We start from the raw sequence: 16,814 nt of genomic DNA on the forward strand, positions 1-16,814 counted from the left end.
GGGACATCAGATGATTTCAGCTCAACATCCACTTTGCCAAACTCTCTACTGCACATATCCCGCTCGGTCTTTTGGAGTCTTGTGCGCCAGGACTGTCTTTCTGCATGTAGGTTAACCATTTACGACTTCTATCGACTGCATCCTACGTTTAATCGGATACTTACCATGGAAACAGTTATCAATGAAACTCAAACTCGCCTCGACCTCTCCGACCTCGTCATTTGGCGCAACTTTGGCCTTAACATCTCCGCTCACGGCCATCTCTTACCTCCATCTGTCTCCTCTACAACCGTGAACACTCCCATTTCCTCCTCTCCGAATCCTCATACCTCCGTCCCAACGCACTGTACCTGGCTCGAGGAAGATACCCTCAGCAACGGCTTGATTTGGATAATGGGCAAAATTATCAACTTCATCACGAGCGGTGACGGAATTTACCCAGGAGACTATGAAAGCCCCCCAGGCCAGCGTCCATGTTTTGGCACTACACAAGAAGACCTCCTGGAACGATGGAAGCGACTAGAGTTTGAGCTGAGTGCCTGGTATGATAGCTTACCCGATTCTTTTACCCCGTGCGGTCGTACACAACTATGTCTATCCAATCTTGAACCGACACATCACAAAGGCAACCCAACCCCTACAGAGAACGTCGGAGATGTAGATACAATAGAGGCGATCATCTTCACCATCCCCATGTGTGCCGTCACCATCCAGACCTACCACATGGGCCGCATCCTGCTTTTGAGCAATATGCCGCAGGAATCCACGGCTATTCGGTCAACCGTAACGGCAAGACTGCGCCATTATCGCCAGATCGCCGGGTTGGTGGTGCATCATGCGCGGGAAATCTGTGGAATTAGTCTAGCTGGCTTGCCGGATGCGATACTTTCGCATACGGTGCAGCCGTTGTTCGTGGCGGGACAGTGCTTCGAGGGAGACGAGGAGAGGCGATTAGTAGTTCATCTGTTGCGACGTGTGGAGAGTGATACTGGATGGGCGACAGAGTATCGAGTGAAGGAGTTGCAGAAGCAATGGGCGGATGGGGGGTTGCGGTGTGGGAGATAGCCAAAACCATTCCAATTGTAATTTGCTTTGTACTTGCGGTGTATCTTGGACCCTAGAGACATGTGGTTTGGCACAAACGCAAATGTGATGCGTCTGATGCAATTGGGCCATGCAGACATGATTCGACGCAGATAGCAAGATTATCATCACCGGATCCTATAGTACAGATAGTAGGGAGACCCTCCCACAAAGAAGAAATTTTCCCGAGACAAGTCTAGACCCAGTTTCTATTCCCTCCACTACGCTTCTTCCCGCGCCCCTCAACTCACAGGGCAGATAGATAATACCCGATGGAAGTGGATCCATGCAATTAACCACGAGGAAATCTTCCCGAGAGTAATCTTTCCGAGCCGCCGATTCTCGCCTATCGCGGTTTTATCGTGCTTACTGCCTTTGTAGATCACGATGCCTACAGATTTTTAGGGCCCACGAACATGGTATAAATGAGGGAGTAGGATCTGAAGAAAATTACCTTCTAGTTAAAACATACTTCTAGAGTCCTAATATAACTCCCCTCGGCCTTCAGATAAACATGGCGCTGATACCAGGGCTATCTCGCTATGTCTGGGCTAGTATTCTATGCTCCATGGGGGGCTTTCTTTTCGGGTGTGTATATTCTGCGCTTGTCGCGAAATGCAGCTTCGCAACTAACCATCTAACAATGTAGGATGGACACCGGCATCATCGGCTCCGTGGTAGTGATGGACCAGTTCAAGCAGAAATTCGGTTCCTTTTCATCCATCGTCCATGGTCTAGTAGTCTCCTCCATTCTGATCCCCGCGGCCTTTTCGTCGTTCTTCGGAGGGAAACTAGCCGACTGGATCGGACGGCCGAAGAGCATCGCAATCGGTGCCCTTATCTTCGGTATCGGATGTGCCTTTGAAGCTGGTGCAGTGCATCTGGCCATGTTCATCGTTGGCCGTGTCGTCGAGGGTCTCGGCGAGGGTCTATACCTGGGTACCCTGGTAGTGTACGTCCCTATCTTTTTCACCTTTATTATCCAGCCAAACATCTAATAGGCAATAAAAGATACATCTGTGAAATCTCCCCACCAAGCCAACGAGGCCCACTCACGACAGGCCCTCAACTCCTCGTCACTATGGGCCTCGTAGTCGGCTTCTTCACCTGCTACGGCTGTGAAAAGATACCTTCATCCATGGCGTGGCGAACACCATTCACCGTCCTGGCCTGCATTTCCATCGTCTTCAGTGTCGCTGCGCTCTTATGGCTAATCGATTCTCCGCGATGGCTCACGCTCCACAACCGCATCGATGACGCCACTCGCGCTTGGGAGTATCTGCAAGTAAGCGAGGCCGATCGCGAAGAACTCCTCGAAGAAGAAGAGGAAGTCGACGTTCATGAAGAGGCCCTCACGCATCCACTGGCCCCGACGGGGAGTGTCCTTGCGCCGAATACCCTCGATCAGGTGGTTTCGCGCCGTAGTCGCGTATCTACCCGTCGGACGAAGGGGAAGGGGATGGAAGAAGCCTCGCTGTTCGATGCATTCAAGCCCGATGTGCGCAATCGGACGCTCCTGGGCTTGTTTCTCATGGGTATGCAGCAGATGGCTGGGATTGACGGAGTTTTATACGTACGTTTTCTTTCCCTCGAGCTTGTTTTCCTGCACCGGCTAATACTTAAAAGTACGCCCCCATGCTTTTCGAACAAGCCGGCATGACCTCTTCTCAAGCTAGCTTCCTCGCCTCCGGCGTCTCCGGCCTAGTCATCTTCGTCGTGACAATCCCGGGCCTCATCTACGCTGACTCCTGGAGCCGGCGCGCCAACGTCATCCTCGGCGGTCTGGGGCTCACCATCACCATGTTCGTGATCGGGTCTTTGTACGCTGCCGATGCCGTCCACCGTTCCACCGGCGCTGGTCGCTGGGTCGTTATCGTTGCGATCTATCTCTTCGCTGCTATCTACAGTGTATCGTGGGGTGTGAGTTGCAAGGTCTACGCGGCGGAGATCCAGCCCCAGCGGACGAGAGCGAGTGCGACGTGTCTGGCGCATGGGAGTAACTGGGTATCGAATTTCTTTGTTGCGCTGATTACGCCCGTCCTGTTGGCGAGAAGTAGTTGTGCAGCGTACTTTCTGTTCGGGGGCTGTACGGCGCTGACGATTGTTGTTTGTGGGTTTTATATGCCCGAGACGAAGGGACGGTCGTTGGAGGAGGTGGAGAGGTGTTTTGTTAGGGGGAAGGAGGATTCATAGATTTGCTGGGTGGAGTGAGGTTGGTTTTAATGAGTGATGATAGATGATAGATATGCTAATAAAGTGATAAAGCTTGGTCCAGAGACAATAAGTCCTCCTTACTTCAGTCTGAAGATAAATATCGAATGGTTGTAATGCTAGTACTTCACCTTTGTCCGGTGATATGGTCATCATGCTTTATCCCCACAGATTCGAATTAAATCTTCCATTATGATAAACCAAATATATATTACATCATCTCATATAGTACATATACGCAGTTACTAATTCCCAGTAGCTTTCGCATACATATCCCTCGTATGCTCCCACACCTTCTTACCCACTCCACTACCCAAATACCCCTTAACCAACTCAGACTTCGCCTTAACAATAGAACTATCGTAATCCACCCGATACGCACCACTTCCCTTCGCGCCATCGGCCCCCACCGTATCCACGCCCTTAACCCGTGGCGCGAACAACGGACTCGTAGCCGCATACGCATGCCTCTCTCCGGACTCCTTGACAGAAATGAGCCCGATCGACGATAAAAGAGGCGTCAACACAAAAAGAGCACTAGTGAGTCCCCTAACAAGCGGGTTGAAATCTCGCGTGACGTTTGTGTTCACGGCGCCAGGACGGCTATGAACCCAACTAATGTTTGGATGTGCCGCGGCAAGTTGCGCCATGTAGAGAGATGTCATGGTGCAGCCGTGAGCGGCTGCATTCGAGAGACTGTAGTTTCTCCGGAGGTCGAGGTCATCTTCGATGAGCTTGCCCTCGTTTCCTGGGCTGAAGACGGAGACTACGCGGGCTAGGCGGTCTGATGAGGCGGCCTGGTTTAGGAGTGGGAGGAGGTTGTCGGCGAAGCGCATCCGGGCGTAGTAGTGGAGGCTGAGTTTGCGGTCAAGGCCTTCGGAGGTTTCTATTTCATGTTGAGTTGGTGTGAAGGGATGGGTGAAAGGGGGTAAGTACTCACCAGTCCTTCCCTGAGTGGTCAAGATACCCGCGCTCAGGAAGAGAAGGTTTACTTTTGACTCCTTTTGAGCGATCTCGCGACATGTGGTGTCGACATTCTTGAGTAGAGAGATATCACTCTTGATGAAGTCTACTGTTGCGGATTGATTGACGGCACGGAGTTCTGAGATGATCTCCGATGCCTGAGCTTCGTTGCGTCCAATCAAGTAGATGTGAGGAGCTGTCGCGTAACGAGTGAATTCCCTCGCTGTCGATAGACCGATTCCGCTAGTTCCGCCCACTACTCATCGTTAGTTGGCGTCTAAGATAGCAAAGTCATGCACATACCGAACACAGCAACCAGACCCGAACCCAGGTTCTTGATATTGGGTAGCTGCCCGCGGACCTCTGAAATGGCAACCATGTTCTCAGTTAGTTGTCGGCTTTGTATGAAAATTGGTATTATTATTAGGGAGAGGGATTTGTTGCTGTTCAATAACTATGCTGTGATTGTGATGAAATTCTAAGCCATTAGTTCAGTTGACTTTGTCGCGTTAAATAGCCGGATGGGAGATGATTGTGGCTAACGTCAGCCACGGCCCGGCTGACCAGATCCGGCAGATGGCTGAAGTCAGCCACTGCCCTACCTCAACTGCCTCATCAGTTTCCTGATGGTCTTGGGTATTGCACATGATTTAAATGTCCGAATAATATCTCTGCTGTTTACTTGGACTGGCGTTAGTCTTTCGACGAGTTTACGCAGATCCACGCGGTTAGGTCAACGCCTAGTATCAGCTCAATATATTTTCCGTCAAGAAACATGCCGAACATCCGTTATCGGCGCCTTAAGTGTCCACCACAATGCAAGGGATAAGTAGATGGCATTTCACTACCATTATTACAATGGACCAAGCAACATGGTCTAGCAACAACTACAACCACCATTAAGATGAAAATGGGCCACACCATGATGTTGTGCATTGGTTGCCAAGTAACCTTAATCCTGAGCATGTCTGTACCGGGGTGTCACAACAGCATCAATTTCGGCTGAAAATGGTAGTTTATCAATCTCATTATCATACGATAAGTCGGCTTGGCATGAGGGGTAGTCCGTACAATCGGCCGAGATGCGAGTGTACATGGCATATAAATCCCGAGAGCTCCCTGCATGCAAATCCCGGACATCCTCCTCCGTTTCAAACATTCCGAGTTCCCACAACCCCGCTATGTCTTCTCAAGTACGCGTCGCAGTTACCCAGGCAGAGCCTGTCTGGCTTGATTTGGAAGCGACCGTGAAAAAGACGTGTGACCTTATTGCGGAAGCAGCTGCGAATGGCGCTCAGTTGGTTACTTTCCCCGAGTGTTGGATCCCGGGATATCCTGCCTGGATCTGGTGGGTACAACTGCACCATGTGGCACGAATCATACAGACTGACAAATTATTATCGGTCTGCAAAGGACACGGCCTGTTGACATGCGTCTGTCATCTACTTATATACAAAACTCCCTGAAAATAGACTCCCCGCAGATGGCCAGCATCCAACAATGTGCAGCGGAGAATAAAATAGTCGTTGTTTTGGGCTTTTCCGAGAACTTGCATAACTCCCTGTATATCTCGCAGGCTATTATTGGAAGTGATGGGAAGATCCTCACCACCCGCAAGAAAATCAAGCCCACTCATATGGAGCGAACCATTTTCGGTGACTCGTTTGGAGACTGTCTGCAGAGTGTAGTCGACACATCAGCCGGTCGCGTCGGTGCTCTTTCCTGCTGGGAGCACATCCAGCCTCTGCTGAAATATCACACTTATGCCCAGAGGGAACAGATTCATGTTGCCGCATGGCCGCCTCTGCTCCCTCACAGCGAAGACGGTTCCTTGTTTTCGATGTCCAGCGAGGGTATGGATGCCAACTGGACGAGGTACACAGATGGAATGCTAACAAGTCTCCTTTCAGGTACCAGTTCCATTGCGAGGACATATGCTATCGAAAGTCAGTCTTTTGTCCTTCATACCACGACAGTGATAGGCCAGTCGGGTGTTGACCGAATGGCAACACATGGTGGTGCTCTAATGAGCACCCCTGGCGGAGGCTGCTCCGCCATCTTCGGGCCTGACGGCCGCCAATTATCGCAGCCCATTCCCAGCACAGAAGAGGGAATCATTTACGCCGACCTCGACTTGGATCATATTTACCAATCCAAAGCCTTTGTAGATGTCTGTGGACACTATAGCCGACCGGACCTTTTGTGGCTGGGTGTGGAGGGCAGTATTAAGCGCCATGTAAGGGAAAATGCAGCTGCTATGGCAGGAGAAGCGGAGCAGCAGGAGCAATAGAAAGATTGAGTGCCAGAGTGTCTTTGAGGATCAAGATATCCTGATTCTCTGCACTGCTTGACAGCGGAATCCTAGGTGGCTGACAGCAAGCCGAAAACACACCCTTGATTCCACTCTGCACCTATAAATAGCGAAAGTTCAAGCACTCACGTCATATCAAATATAAGAATTGAATGCTGAAACTCAATAGGGGAAACTTGCCCCGTTCCTGACTGTCAATTTTGACTGCCAATTTTCCAGGTCTACCGGGGTCTCGGTCCTCTGAAAAGTAGTAGTTACTGATCACTGGGGTGTGATGCTTACTATAGGTTCTATGATGTAACTACAAACAATTGAATAAAGCATTCTTCACCTGCCTTTCCAGTGATGTGAAGTTAACATATAGAATACTGGAGAGTACGGTGCATTATAACAACACTAGATTTGTGAATATGCAATTCGCATTCATCATAGAACATCAAACTATTATAAGAATAACATCAATCTCTTATAAGAATATGTATGAAGACCACCTCATCACTAGCTCGATAATGCCCTAATGTGAATGCATTAACGACTAAGACAAAGTAGTTCCCTTCATCCAGCATTATCAACTGCTCAGTGCATAATCATCATTGAATCGCATCGTCACTGCCTGGACCCGCCGGGACAGGTATAAAAACCCTTCCACCCCCAGCCCTTCTGCATTTCTCTTTTTACTTTATTCACACGCTATCACAGTCCTCACTGATACAGCTAGCCGGGATACATCTGTGTTCTTCACGTCTTTAAGGCTTTCAACTCCCCCCGTGAGATTCCGATATTGTGCCGCCAGTTTGGAACGTTTTGACGTCTTCAGAAAACCGCGGCGAGAAGTATAAAAATAAACGACAAAACGCAGGGTAATGGCTCAGAGGACGAACTCGTCGAGGAAAACAATGATGATCTAAGTCAATATCATGAATACAATGACGATCCAGCAGCGATTGACACATATAAGTGCAATTGGAAAGCATATACGAAAGGGTAGTTCATATGGGACAAGAACAACATTGGATCTACGACCACTGCCGATTTATCACGTATCCAGTACTCCCATGTTGTACCGACATGTCCACTAAGTCACCACTTAGCTGGCACTGGACTGCAGATTAGCACGCCTGAACCATGGAAGGCAATAGGATGCCGTGTTTCGTTTCCTGATGATGGATGGAGGATCACGGCAGCGAGTTGCATGTATAGCGGCTTCGCAATGCCGCTCTCCTTTGTTACACATAAGGCATCCAGATCTAGTACTTTTACACAAGGGTCCTGATACTACGATGGCACCAATGTCTTATCGGTTCCGAAAATATCAATATCACCTGAAGTTTCGATACCAACCACTAATACAAGATTTGACCGATTTGTACTTCTAGTACGCCCAGACACACAAAGTCTCGGTATGAAGTCGGAGACAACAGCGCTATAAAACAAAGAGAATGCTCCAAGCTTCATAGTCATTTGCCCGGGTCGTTGAGAATGTTCGCGTCAAACCGGGGGCTATCAGAACCTGCGCGGTATTCCGCGCCTATGCGACTATCCGCATGCAAATTATAGCTTTGAGGACAATATACTCCATTCCGCTGGCATTTTCTTTGACTGGGATTAGCATTACCAACATTAATTTCGAAGGTCGATCGACATGTGTATAACATGCGTCTCAAAACCCGTCCACCCATCTACTCCCAACACCGAACTCAGCTGCTCAATATCAGTATAATGACGGTTGTTACTTCTCGACGGAAGATCCATGGAGAAAACCCAGACCAAAAGTATCCAGTTATAACAGCGTTAACTAGTGGCCCGAGCCTGAGGTATAGACATATTCATCAGCCTTTACATTTCCGCAGTTGCCAACAACAATTATAAAGCGGAAGCTCAAAGAAGACCCGCAAGACCCACATCATTACCACAATAGACGATGAAGGGATAATGATTGGCTCATTCTGCCTGCTTCCATTAAAAGAAGTGGTCATTCACAAGCTACCGCCGCTGTGGACAACATTCTCACCGTTAGTATCAGAAGTCCCTTATACTTCTTTTGCCTTCCTCTTGGAATAGGCAAACATGGAACTGCAGCTATACTTCCAGTGGCATCACTCACTCGTCTGAATCTTTCCGTCTCTGGCGGCTTTCGTTGATGAACTCCCCATGTTCATTGCCTAAGAGGAGCAGGATATAAGAATGTGACTTCAATACCACTGCCCGTCACATCAGCTACGTTCGTTTCGCCCCCAATAGGAAATCCACCGATAATGCTCCCCGAGTGCTATTCCGCATGAAAAGGATGACCAAAAATCGGTCAGCGAAATTGGGGACTGCATTGCTCTGCCTGCCTGTTGCATCGGTCACGAAAATCCTCCACAATAATGATCTGCGTGGCATCTAGCTTCTTGCCACCATCGGCTGCTAGCTTGCTGGTGCATCAGATCATATGCCTGCTATGATTACTGTGTGGACGACAAACGGATTATTCACAGATTCGCGTCTAATACAGCGCAATTTGGTAAATGCAGACTCGATCGTCGCTTCGTTATTCCCGATACACAAGCGATAATAAGTGAACGAATCAATACCGCTGAAGCCCGTGTTCAGCGCATCGCAGAGCAAGCCACAGGATTGAGGTTCAATCGGAGAATCATTGTAATTTTGCAGACTTTACAGGCCACTGTACACAGCTGGCAAATGAATGTAACAGAAACTCGCCTCAGGAACATGACAATGCAAATCATCTCAGATATGGCTATCGAAGCTGGTTTCTTACGTTTGGGTGACAAGCTCCCGTTGGGGGTGACATATGAGGCTTAGAGTAGGAGAAGAGGAAGTGTGCGGGACTGCTGAACTGCTTACCACAATGTGGCTTCTGGAGAAGAATTTAATTCATGATAAACTGACTCGCTGGTTGGAACCGATCATATAGTCAGAACCAGATTACTATGTCATCTGATAATACAGATATGTTTTCTACTATATTCTAACAGTGCCACGTAGACGAAACAACCAGTAATTCCATTTTTCTTTTGGAAAGAAACAACCAGCCTATATATCCTTCCTCGCATGCCGACTATACCTCTTCCTCAACGTCTCCCCGTACTGCACACCAAATCAATTAGCCCGATCCCCATTGCTCCCATTAAAGGAAAAGAAAACTCACCTTCATCAACACAACCGGAATGGGAATAAACGCACAGCCCAAAAAGGCCAACGTCGAACTTGCCCAACCCACCCCCAGATTCTTATACATCGCCGTCGCAAACAGCGGAAACCCGGCACCAAACGCACTCCGAAACAAATCATTCCCAGCGAGCACACTCGCCGCATACTCCGGGTACGCATCGGAGAGGTAATTCAGCACGGGATTGAAAAGCAAGAACGCACCGACGGAGAAGAACCCACTGCCCACAATCGGCATGATCCAATGAATAGAGGGACGGGCACTCCATCCGAACCAGAAAAGACAGATAGGGATGAAGAACCCGCCTACAATAGCGGGCGGGAGACGCGCCTCCGGGGGAACGTTTCCTGTTTCGGGGTCGAATCTTGGTTCGAGGTATTTGTGCATCCACCAGTAATATGGGGGGATTGTTATCAGAGCGCCGGTTAGGATGCCGATGTAGGCTAAACCTTGCTGGCCAAGGTTGAAGCCGTAGATTCCTGCGAAGACGATGTTGAAGGATTCGAACCATACGTAGAGTAGACCGTAGATTAGGGCGATGTATAGGTTCAGAAGGAAGACCATTGGCTCGGTGAAGTTGAGCGTGAAGGGCCGGACGAGCGTCATCATTGCGAGTTCGCGGGCTGTGAGATGTTCGCTGGCGAGTTCGGGTTCGCTGCGCAAGTTGGACCGGTTGGTCAGTTTGCGGAGTCGGCGGGCGCGTCGGTACAGGATGTTGCTGGAGGAGGTCTCTGGAAGGAAGATTATTAGTATGACTAGTGTGAATCCTGATAGCCACATTAGTTCCCAGATCGTCCAGCGCCAGCCTTTGGCTTGGGCGGCGAATCCGCCGACTAGGGGACCGAGCACGGGGCCGCAGATGGCGCTGATGCCCCAGATGCCGATGCCGTAGGCGCGTTTGCGAGGGGCGAACATGTCGGAGAGTGTGGCGCCGCCCTGGTGCTGTTAGTGCAGGACAGTGGATGAGGGGGAGGAGAGGGGTACTGTTGCGAGAGCAGGCGAGCCAAAGAAGCCAGTCAGGAAGCGAAAGGCTAGTAGTGTGCCCAGATTTCCGGCCAATGCAACTGGGACTTGCAGGGCTACAAACACGATCAGTGTCGCGATGTAGACGGAGTTGCGCCCGATCTGGGGCACCTCGCTCATGGGCGACCATAGCAGCGGACCCAGTCCATAGCCAGCCACAAACAGAGTCAGTCCTAGAGTAGCCGCTACTTGACTGATCTGGAACTCGGACATAACTGACTCGATACCGGCGCTGTAGATGGCGCTGCCGATGTACACGCTGAAGGTGAGAAGGCAGATTTCAAAGGTCACCACGACTTTCTTCCATAGCGGCCAGTGTTGGGGGTTCTGATGAGTTAGCTTTCGCTCAGGATAGAATAACATATGCCTACCTCCGGATCGCGATCACTCCACCAGTCGACAATGGTCACGTCGCGTCCCTTCTCTGGGTCGATGACGGCCCCGGTGATGCCTTGATACCGATGGCCATTATGCGACCATGCCGTGGAGGGCACCCTCGTCATTGACTCGGTATCGGCGGCGCTGAAGCGCTCAGGCAGTTCTTCATCGGCATCGGGACGACCAGCGTAAGCCATGCGGCCCGATTTGTTGAGGTTGACGTACTGCTGCCATAGCGAGGGATCTTTTTGCTCCTCGAACCGGAAGTACCGGCCGCGCGAGACAAGGCGGATAAATTGGCCGAGGATGGAATCTTGGATGAGGCAGGACATTCTACCTATACTATTTTCTATCGACGGACTTTACAGAGCTATGGTCTACCGGGATGAATTTTATAGGTGTGAACCCTGCTCGGTAACTGGTTTGGTTCCTGAATCAAGCAAGCCAGATGTATGATGTAGCCATGATCACACCTCGCCACCTGTAGTCAGCCAGACTCAATTCTGGTCTGGATGCTGCAATCGCAAACTCAGATCAACCAAATAGGTCTGGAACTTTTCACTATCTGAATAACAATCATCAATTCCTTGTCAAATTCCCATGTTATCATTCTCATGATGGTAGAATGTGGACGGAGAAAATATTATGATGCTGATCCCACGGGTCTCACCCGCAGGTGGGGTAGGGTTAGGTTAGGCTGGAATCCCAGTGCCAGTGGGATAGTAAGAGATATCTCATTACTAAATCACAGCTCTGGAACCCGTCGATCTTTTACCAAAAACTCCTTGCGACCGAGGCAATTGGCGCTGCACCCCGGATTGAGAGACAGCTGATCGATCGTGCCCCAGCAACGTCATGTATCCCCCACCCATCGGCTTTGACCGACCAGCAGGATGAGCCAACCACCATCATGTTTGCTTTCTTAGTGCCCTATTAGTGTTGATTAGACCCTGCGCGAGGGACCCCCTTGGCTGAACCCCCCCGCATGACCCCAAAATCTCACGCCGCGTGGCTCTCATCGAACATTCATTTCATTTCCCCCAGGAAGCCATATCCCGTGCCTGCCAGCGCTGGTACCATCTCCGGTCTCCCGCCTGCCAAGCCTTACCCCGAAGCCTTTCACTCGCATCTCGACGGCCTGCTTCCGTTAGTCCTGAACGGAAGTTGACCGAGCCTCGTCCCCAGATTGTCGGTCTGTCCCACCATGACTCTCAGGACCGGGTCTTGGGGGTGGCACGAAGAGGCTCGATCCCCGGATTGTCCCCCGCAGCCAAGGCGCTCCGTCCCACAACAAACCCAGCGCGTTGTCGGATCTTTGTTGCTTTCCAACTCGCCAAGCTGTCCAGCATGTCAAGCGGTGATAAGCTCGTCGCGACAAGTCGGATTTCAACGTGGGATGTCTCCCTGGTGGATATCGTTCCCTGCGCGGTCCATTGGCTGCTCTCTCCCCGATTCCCCCGCATGATCACATTCGTCGTAGTGAATTCCCTCCCCGGCTGGTTTGTCCTACCTCACCATGAATAGATGCCGTTCCGACTGGCTGTCGGTAACCGACGTAGTTCTGATGGGGGTAACTGCTATAAATGCCCCTCCTCCCTTGCAGAGGCCAGCTGGTTCATAAATCCGTTGTAGCTCGTCCAACCTTTCTCCAGTTGACTGTGTGCAATCATGGCGGGTTCCAAGAAACCAGTTAACATTTTTCGTTTGCGCAATCTCGCTGACCCCAAGGAGGTCTTCAACTGGAGACTATGGTTTGCTGTGCTCTCCTTTGGCCTCATGGGCGCTGCCCGTGGTGTCGACGAGGGGTTGATCTCGGGTGCTTTCAACTCCAAGGACTTTCAGCGCACTATTCATCTGGATTCGTACAGTGAGGTGGAACAGACCAACATCAAAGCGAATGTGTCCGCCATGGTGCAGATTGGCTCTGTGGGAGGGGCACTCTTGTACGCCTTCACCAAAATGATCCGTCAAGTCCGTCTGCTGACTCTGTTTTAGTGCATTCCTTGTGTGCGACCGTATTGGACGGCTGTGGGCAACTCGCCAGCTGTGTGTCCTTTGGATTCTGGGAATTGCCATCTTCATGGGTGTTGGTGCCAACGGTAGCTTGGGTGCTGTCTACGCCGGTCGCTTCGTGGCCGGACTGGGGGTAGGCCAGACTGTAGTCGTAGGACCAGTCTACCTCGCTGAGATCGTAAGTGACACATCTTATTCCCTGTCGAACTGAATTGACCAGCAATAGGCCCCTGCATCCGTCCGCGGTCTCTGCACTTGTGTCTTTACCGGCTTTGTCTACCTGGGCATTGTGCTCGCCTACTTCACCAACTATGGCTGCCAATTGCATATGGGCGACCACACCCACAAGCGATGGGTAAGACATCATTCACCTTATCCATAGCAGCTTACTAACCCTACCTAGGAAGTTCCAACTAGTCTTCACATCATGTTTGCCGGTCTCATCTTCCTCCTATCCTTCGTGCAGTACGAATCGCCTCGCTTTCTTGTCAAGAAAGGCAAGCCGGAAGAAGCATTGAACAACCTCGCGCGCCTCCGCAACCTCCCTCCGGACCATGAATACGTTGTGGAGGAGTTTACGGGTATCCAGAATGCCCACCAAGCGGAGATGGAGGCTACCATGGGTGCTGGCTGGTTAGGTATTGTCAAGGAGGCCATCATGGTCCCGAGCAACCTGTACCGACTGTACCTCGCCGCCATGGCACAGCTGCTCTCCCAATGGTCCGGAGCGGGATCTATCACGCTGTACGCACCAGATCTGTTCAGTCTCCTTGGCATCACAGGGTCCAATGAGTCTCTGCTTGTGACAGCAGTGTTCGGTATCGTCAAGCTGACCGCGGCGGTAATCTGCGCTCTGTTCCTGGTGGATGTGATTGGTCGCAAACGCGCCCTACTCCTAGGTATCACGTTGCAGGCTATTTCCATGATCTACGTCGCTAGCTTCCTCACTGCTGTTCCTGAGATGGGCATCGTCGATGACTTCGTCCTGCCGGAGTCAAAGAGGGGTAGTAGTCGTGGAGCCATTGCTATGATCTACATCTCCGGAGTAGGCTGGGCATTGGGCTGGAACTCTATGCAGTACCTGCTGACAGCGGAGCTGTTCCCGCTACGTATCCGCGCTTTGGCTACCTCTGCTGCTATGACCCTGCACTTTGTCAATCAGTATGGTAATTCCCGGGCGGTACCAAATATGTTGCTGGGTACTGCGGAGGGTGGCATCACCCCCAAGGGCACGTTCTGGTTCTTCTCAGCTGTGACGGTGCTGGGTGGACTGTGGGTGTGGTTCAGTGTGCCTGAGACAGCAGGACGGAGCTTGGAGAGTATGGACCGGTTGTTCGCATTGCCATGGTATCAAATCGGACGGCATGGCAACCGTGATGCCGACCAGCAGGACCAGGTGGTGGCGGATAAACAGCAGCAGGTGGAGGATGGATTTGGAAGGGCGGAGCATCGCGAGCGGGTGTAACTGTTGCTTGATATGTTACTTAGCTAGGAGCTTGATCTATATGAATTAATTGCAATTGAAGAAGCAGATTGACCAGATGGATCCCCTGTAATGGAAGCAATAGCTGACCGCTTGTGCATCCCCATGTGCATCTCAGCCCGCCAACTGGCGTGTCGGAGAGCTCCGATGTTATCTATGATTGGCTGGCAGCCCCGCTGGCCCGGTCAGATGACAAGCACTGTGTCATCCCTATCTCAACTGTTGCTTCTTCTGCTCTCTCCTTGCATGGTTATTTTCCTTTCTTATTCACTCTGTTCCATTCTCATTCATTCATTGACAGTTTTTAAATATCTTGTCGATCCCCCCTCGTTCGTGGTTGTGCCATTGACTCCCTCACCGCCGATCCCAAAGGACAGCTTCCAGCTTTAAGCTTCCCCTCACGATGACTACCCGCTATCGTGTTGAATGTAAGTTGAACTGTCCTTCCTTTCAGATACCATTGACTCAACTAATTACCCTCTCAGATGCTCTCAAGGTAGGCAGTCATCTCTGCTGCCAGTTCATGCTAACTTGCTCAGTCTCACCGTCGAGACCAATTGGTATTCCCCCATTCCCAGTAGCAATTAGACGTGGATAGCTAACAAGTTCCTAGATTGAATGGATCAAAGTACGACTCCTGCCACCTTTAATTCAAATACCTCAATACTGAACTATGTAGGGCCTTCTGGCCGTCCCCTTTGTGCTGCACTCGCAGCCCACCGCCGTCTACAAGGAACACAGTGAGAACCTGATCGCCGTAGCGGCCGACACGCACCAGCGCTATGCGGAGATCTTCCGCGACGTGGAGATGCTCATCCGCGACCACAGTAGCTTTCCCCTTCTTTCTTTATACATGGACAATCACAGCTGACAATCACAGTAACCCACCAAGGAGACGATGCCCCAGGGAAATCCAAGCTCAAACTCCTAGTCCCCACCGTAGGCACCTTCTTCACCCCCTTATACCTAGTCGACGCCTTCCGCCACCAAGACGCCCAACGCTTCATCAGCCGACGACGCTTCGTGGCCCCTTCTTTCAACGACATCCGTCTCATCCTCAACTCAGCCCAACTCCTCGGCCTGGCCCGCACCACCGGTGTCGACCTCGTCACCTTCGACGGAGATGTCACGCTCTACGACGACGGCGCCTGTCTCACCGACGACAATCCCGTGATTCTGCGCATCATGCGCCTCCTCCTGCAAGGACAGAAAGTCGGCATCGTCACGGCAGCGGGCTACACCGACGCCGCGAAGTACTACGAGCGCCTCAAGGGGTTGCTCGATGCGATGTACGAGTCAACCGAAATGACAGATGCCCAGCGCGCCGGACTGGTCGTCATGGGCGGAGAAAGTAACTTTCTCTTCCGCTATGACCATGCCTCGCCATCTAAGTTGAGTTATGTGCCGCGTGAAGAATGGCTATTGGAGGAGATGAAGACGTGGCAGGAGGGGGATATCACGCAGCTGTTGGATATCGCCGAGTCATCATTGCGCGCGTGTGCGAGTAATTTGAATCTCCCGGTCGCGGTGTTGCGCAAGGATCGCGCGGTCGGGGTATATCCTACGGAGAGAGGGCGGATTAGTCGCGAGCAGTTGGAGGAGACGGTGTTGGTGGTACAGAATACTGTCGAGCGGTCGGAGGTGGGAGCTAGATTGCCCTTTTGTGCTTTTAACGGTATACTTTTCCCCTCTACTCTTTATGTAGGTGATGGTTATGCTGACGCCTATTTAGGCGGCAATGATGTGTTTGTGGATATTGGTGACAAGTCATGGGGTGTGCGCGCGTGTCAGCGCTACTTTGGGGGCATTGAGCCGGCGAGGACACTGCATGTTGGCGATCAGTTCTTGTCGGCGGGAGCGAATGATTTCAAGGTATCCCTATTCCTTATAATTTGAATACTATACTGGATGCTAATAATGACAGGCCCGACTGGCATCGACGACAGCGTGGATCGCAAGTCCCGCCGAGACAGTGCAACTCCTGGACGAGCTGCAAGGGATATAATCAGGGTATTTATTAATTCAGTAGTTACTTAAGATGATGTGAGAGTAAGAAAATAGTAGTTAATCTTACTGCTCCATCGGCACCATACCAATAGTTAGTTGAGTTGTGCAGATCGGCACGGCGCTTATCAAGCAGCGGGAATGTCTGACTAACTTTCCACAGTATAAGA

At 51.0% G+C, this 16,814-nt stretch overlaps 7 protein-coding genes across 7 annotated transcripts; 4 read left to right on the forward strand and 3 right to left on the reverse strand.

The window, feature by feature from the left end:
* Positions 1-165: 165 nt before the first annotated feature.
* On the forward strand, positions 166-3,276 carry BO79DRAFT_240877 (MFS sugar transporter; the record flags this gene model as incomplete). The annotated part of the gene is made up of 4 exons (XM_025685070.1): positions 166-1,052; positions 1,733-2,035; positions 2,095-2,656; positions 2,710-3,276. The coding sequence occupies 4 exons, from the start codon at positions 166-168 to the stop codon at positions 3,274-3,276; spliced, it is 2,319 nt and encodes a 772-aa protein (XP_025534696.1).
* A 263-nt stretch (positions 3,277-3,539) lies between these two features.
* On the reverse strand, positions 3,540-4,752 carry BO79DRAFT_203891 (short-chain dehydrogenases/reductase; the record flags this gene model as incomplete). Its single annotated transcript, XM_025681751.1, has 3 exons — positions 4,561-4,752; positions 4,235-4,513; positions 3,540-4,180 (listed from the first exon to the last, which is right to left on the reverse strand). Exons 1-3 carry the CDS (start codon positions 4,634-4,636, stop codon positions 3,540-3,542), a joined length of 996 nt encoding a protein of 331 aa, XP_025534697.1. The 5' UTR covers positions 4,637-4,752.
* A 686-nt stretch (positions 4,753-5,438) lies between these two features.
* Positions 5,439-6,690, forward strand: BO79DRAFT_248539 (carbon-nitrogen hydrolase family protein; the record flags this gene model as incomplete). Its single annotated transcript, XM_025685715.1, has 3 exons — positions 5,439-5,605; positions 5,671-6,110; positions 6,168-6,690. The coding sequence occupies 3 exons, from the start codon at positions 5,439-5,441 to the stop codon at positions 6,545-6,547; spliced, it is 987 nt and encodes a 328-aa protein (XP_025534698.1). The 3' UTR covers positions 6,548-6,690.
* A 2,809-nt stretch (positions 6,691-9,499) lies between these two features.
* BO79DRAFT_222198 (MFS transporter) lies at positions 9,500-11,476 on the reverse strand (the record flags this gene model as incomplete). Its single annotated transcript, XM_025683551.1, has 4 exons — positions 9,500-9,502; positions 9,723-10,685; positions 10,728-11,105; positions 11,138-11,476. 4 exons carry the CDS (start codon positions 11,474-11,476, stop codon positions 9,500-9,502), a joined length of 1,683 nt encoding a protein of 560 aa, XP_025534699.1.
* Positions 11,477-11,915: 439 nt separating this feature from the next.
* On the reverse strand, positions 11,916-12,580 carry BO79DRAFT_276706 (uncharacterized protein). The gene is made up of 2 exons (XM_025687773.1): positions 12,268-12,580; positions 11,916-12,238 (listed from the first exon to the last, which is right to left on the reverse strand). The coding sequence occupies exons 1-2, from the start codon at positions 12,348-12,350 to the stop codon at positions 12,160-12,162; spliced, it is 162 nt and encodes a 53-aa protein (XP_025534700.1). The 5' UTR covers positions 12,351-12,580; the 3' UTR covers positions 11,916-12,159.
* A 194-nt stretch (positions 12,581-12,774) lies between these two features.
* On the forward strand, positions 12,775-14,698 carry BO79DRAFT_203899 (putative MFS quinate transporter). Its single transcript, XM_025681752.1, has 4 exons — positions 12,775-13,087; positions 13,140-13,335; positions 13,384-13,512; positions 13,561-14,698. The coding sequence occupies exons 1-4, from the start codon at positions 12,813-12,815 to the stop codon at positions 14,620-14,622; spliced, it is 1,662 nt and encodes a 553-aa protein (XP_025534701.1). The 5' UTR covers positions 12,775-12,812; the 3' UTR covers positions 14,623-14,698.
* A 212-nt stretch (positions 14,699-14,910) lies between these two features.
* On the forward strand, positions 14,911-16,787 carry isn1 (IMP 5'-nucleotidase ISN1). The gene is made up of 8 exons (XM_025683061.1): positions 14,911-15,068; positions 15,126-15,136; positions 15,180-15,200; positions 15,254-15,268; positions 15,320-15,467; positions 15,521-16,315; positions 16,373-16,512; positions 16,565-16,787. The coding sequence occupies exons 1-8, from the start codon at positions 15,044-15,046 to the stop codon at positions 16,643-16,645; spliced, it is 1,236 nt and encodes a 411-aa protein (XP_025534702.1). The 5' UTR covers positions 14,911-15,043; the 3' UTR covers positions 16,646-16,787.
* The last annotated feature ends 27 nt before the right edge of the window (positions 16,788-16,814 follow it).

The sequence above is a fragment of the Aspergillus costaricaensis genome (genome assembly GCF_003184835.1).
Source record: "Aspergillus costaricaensis CBS 115574 unplaced genomic scaffold BO79scaffold_48, whole genome shotgun sequence".
In the NCBI taxonomy this organism is placed as follows: Eukaryota; Fungi; Ascomycota; class Eurotiomycetes; order Eurotiales; family Aspergillaceae; genus Aspergillus; species Aspergillus costaricensis.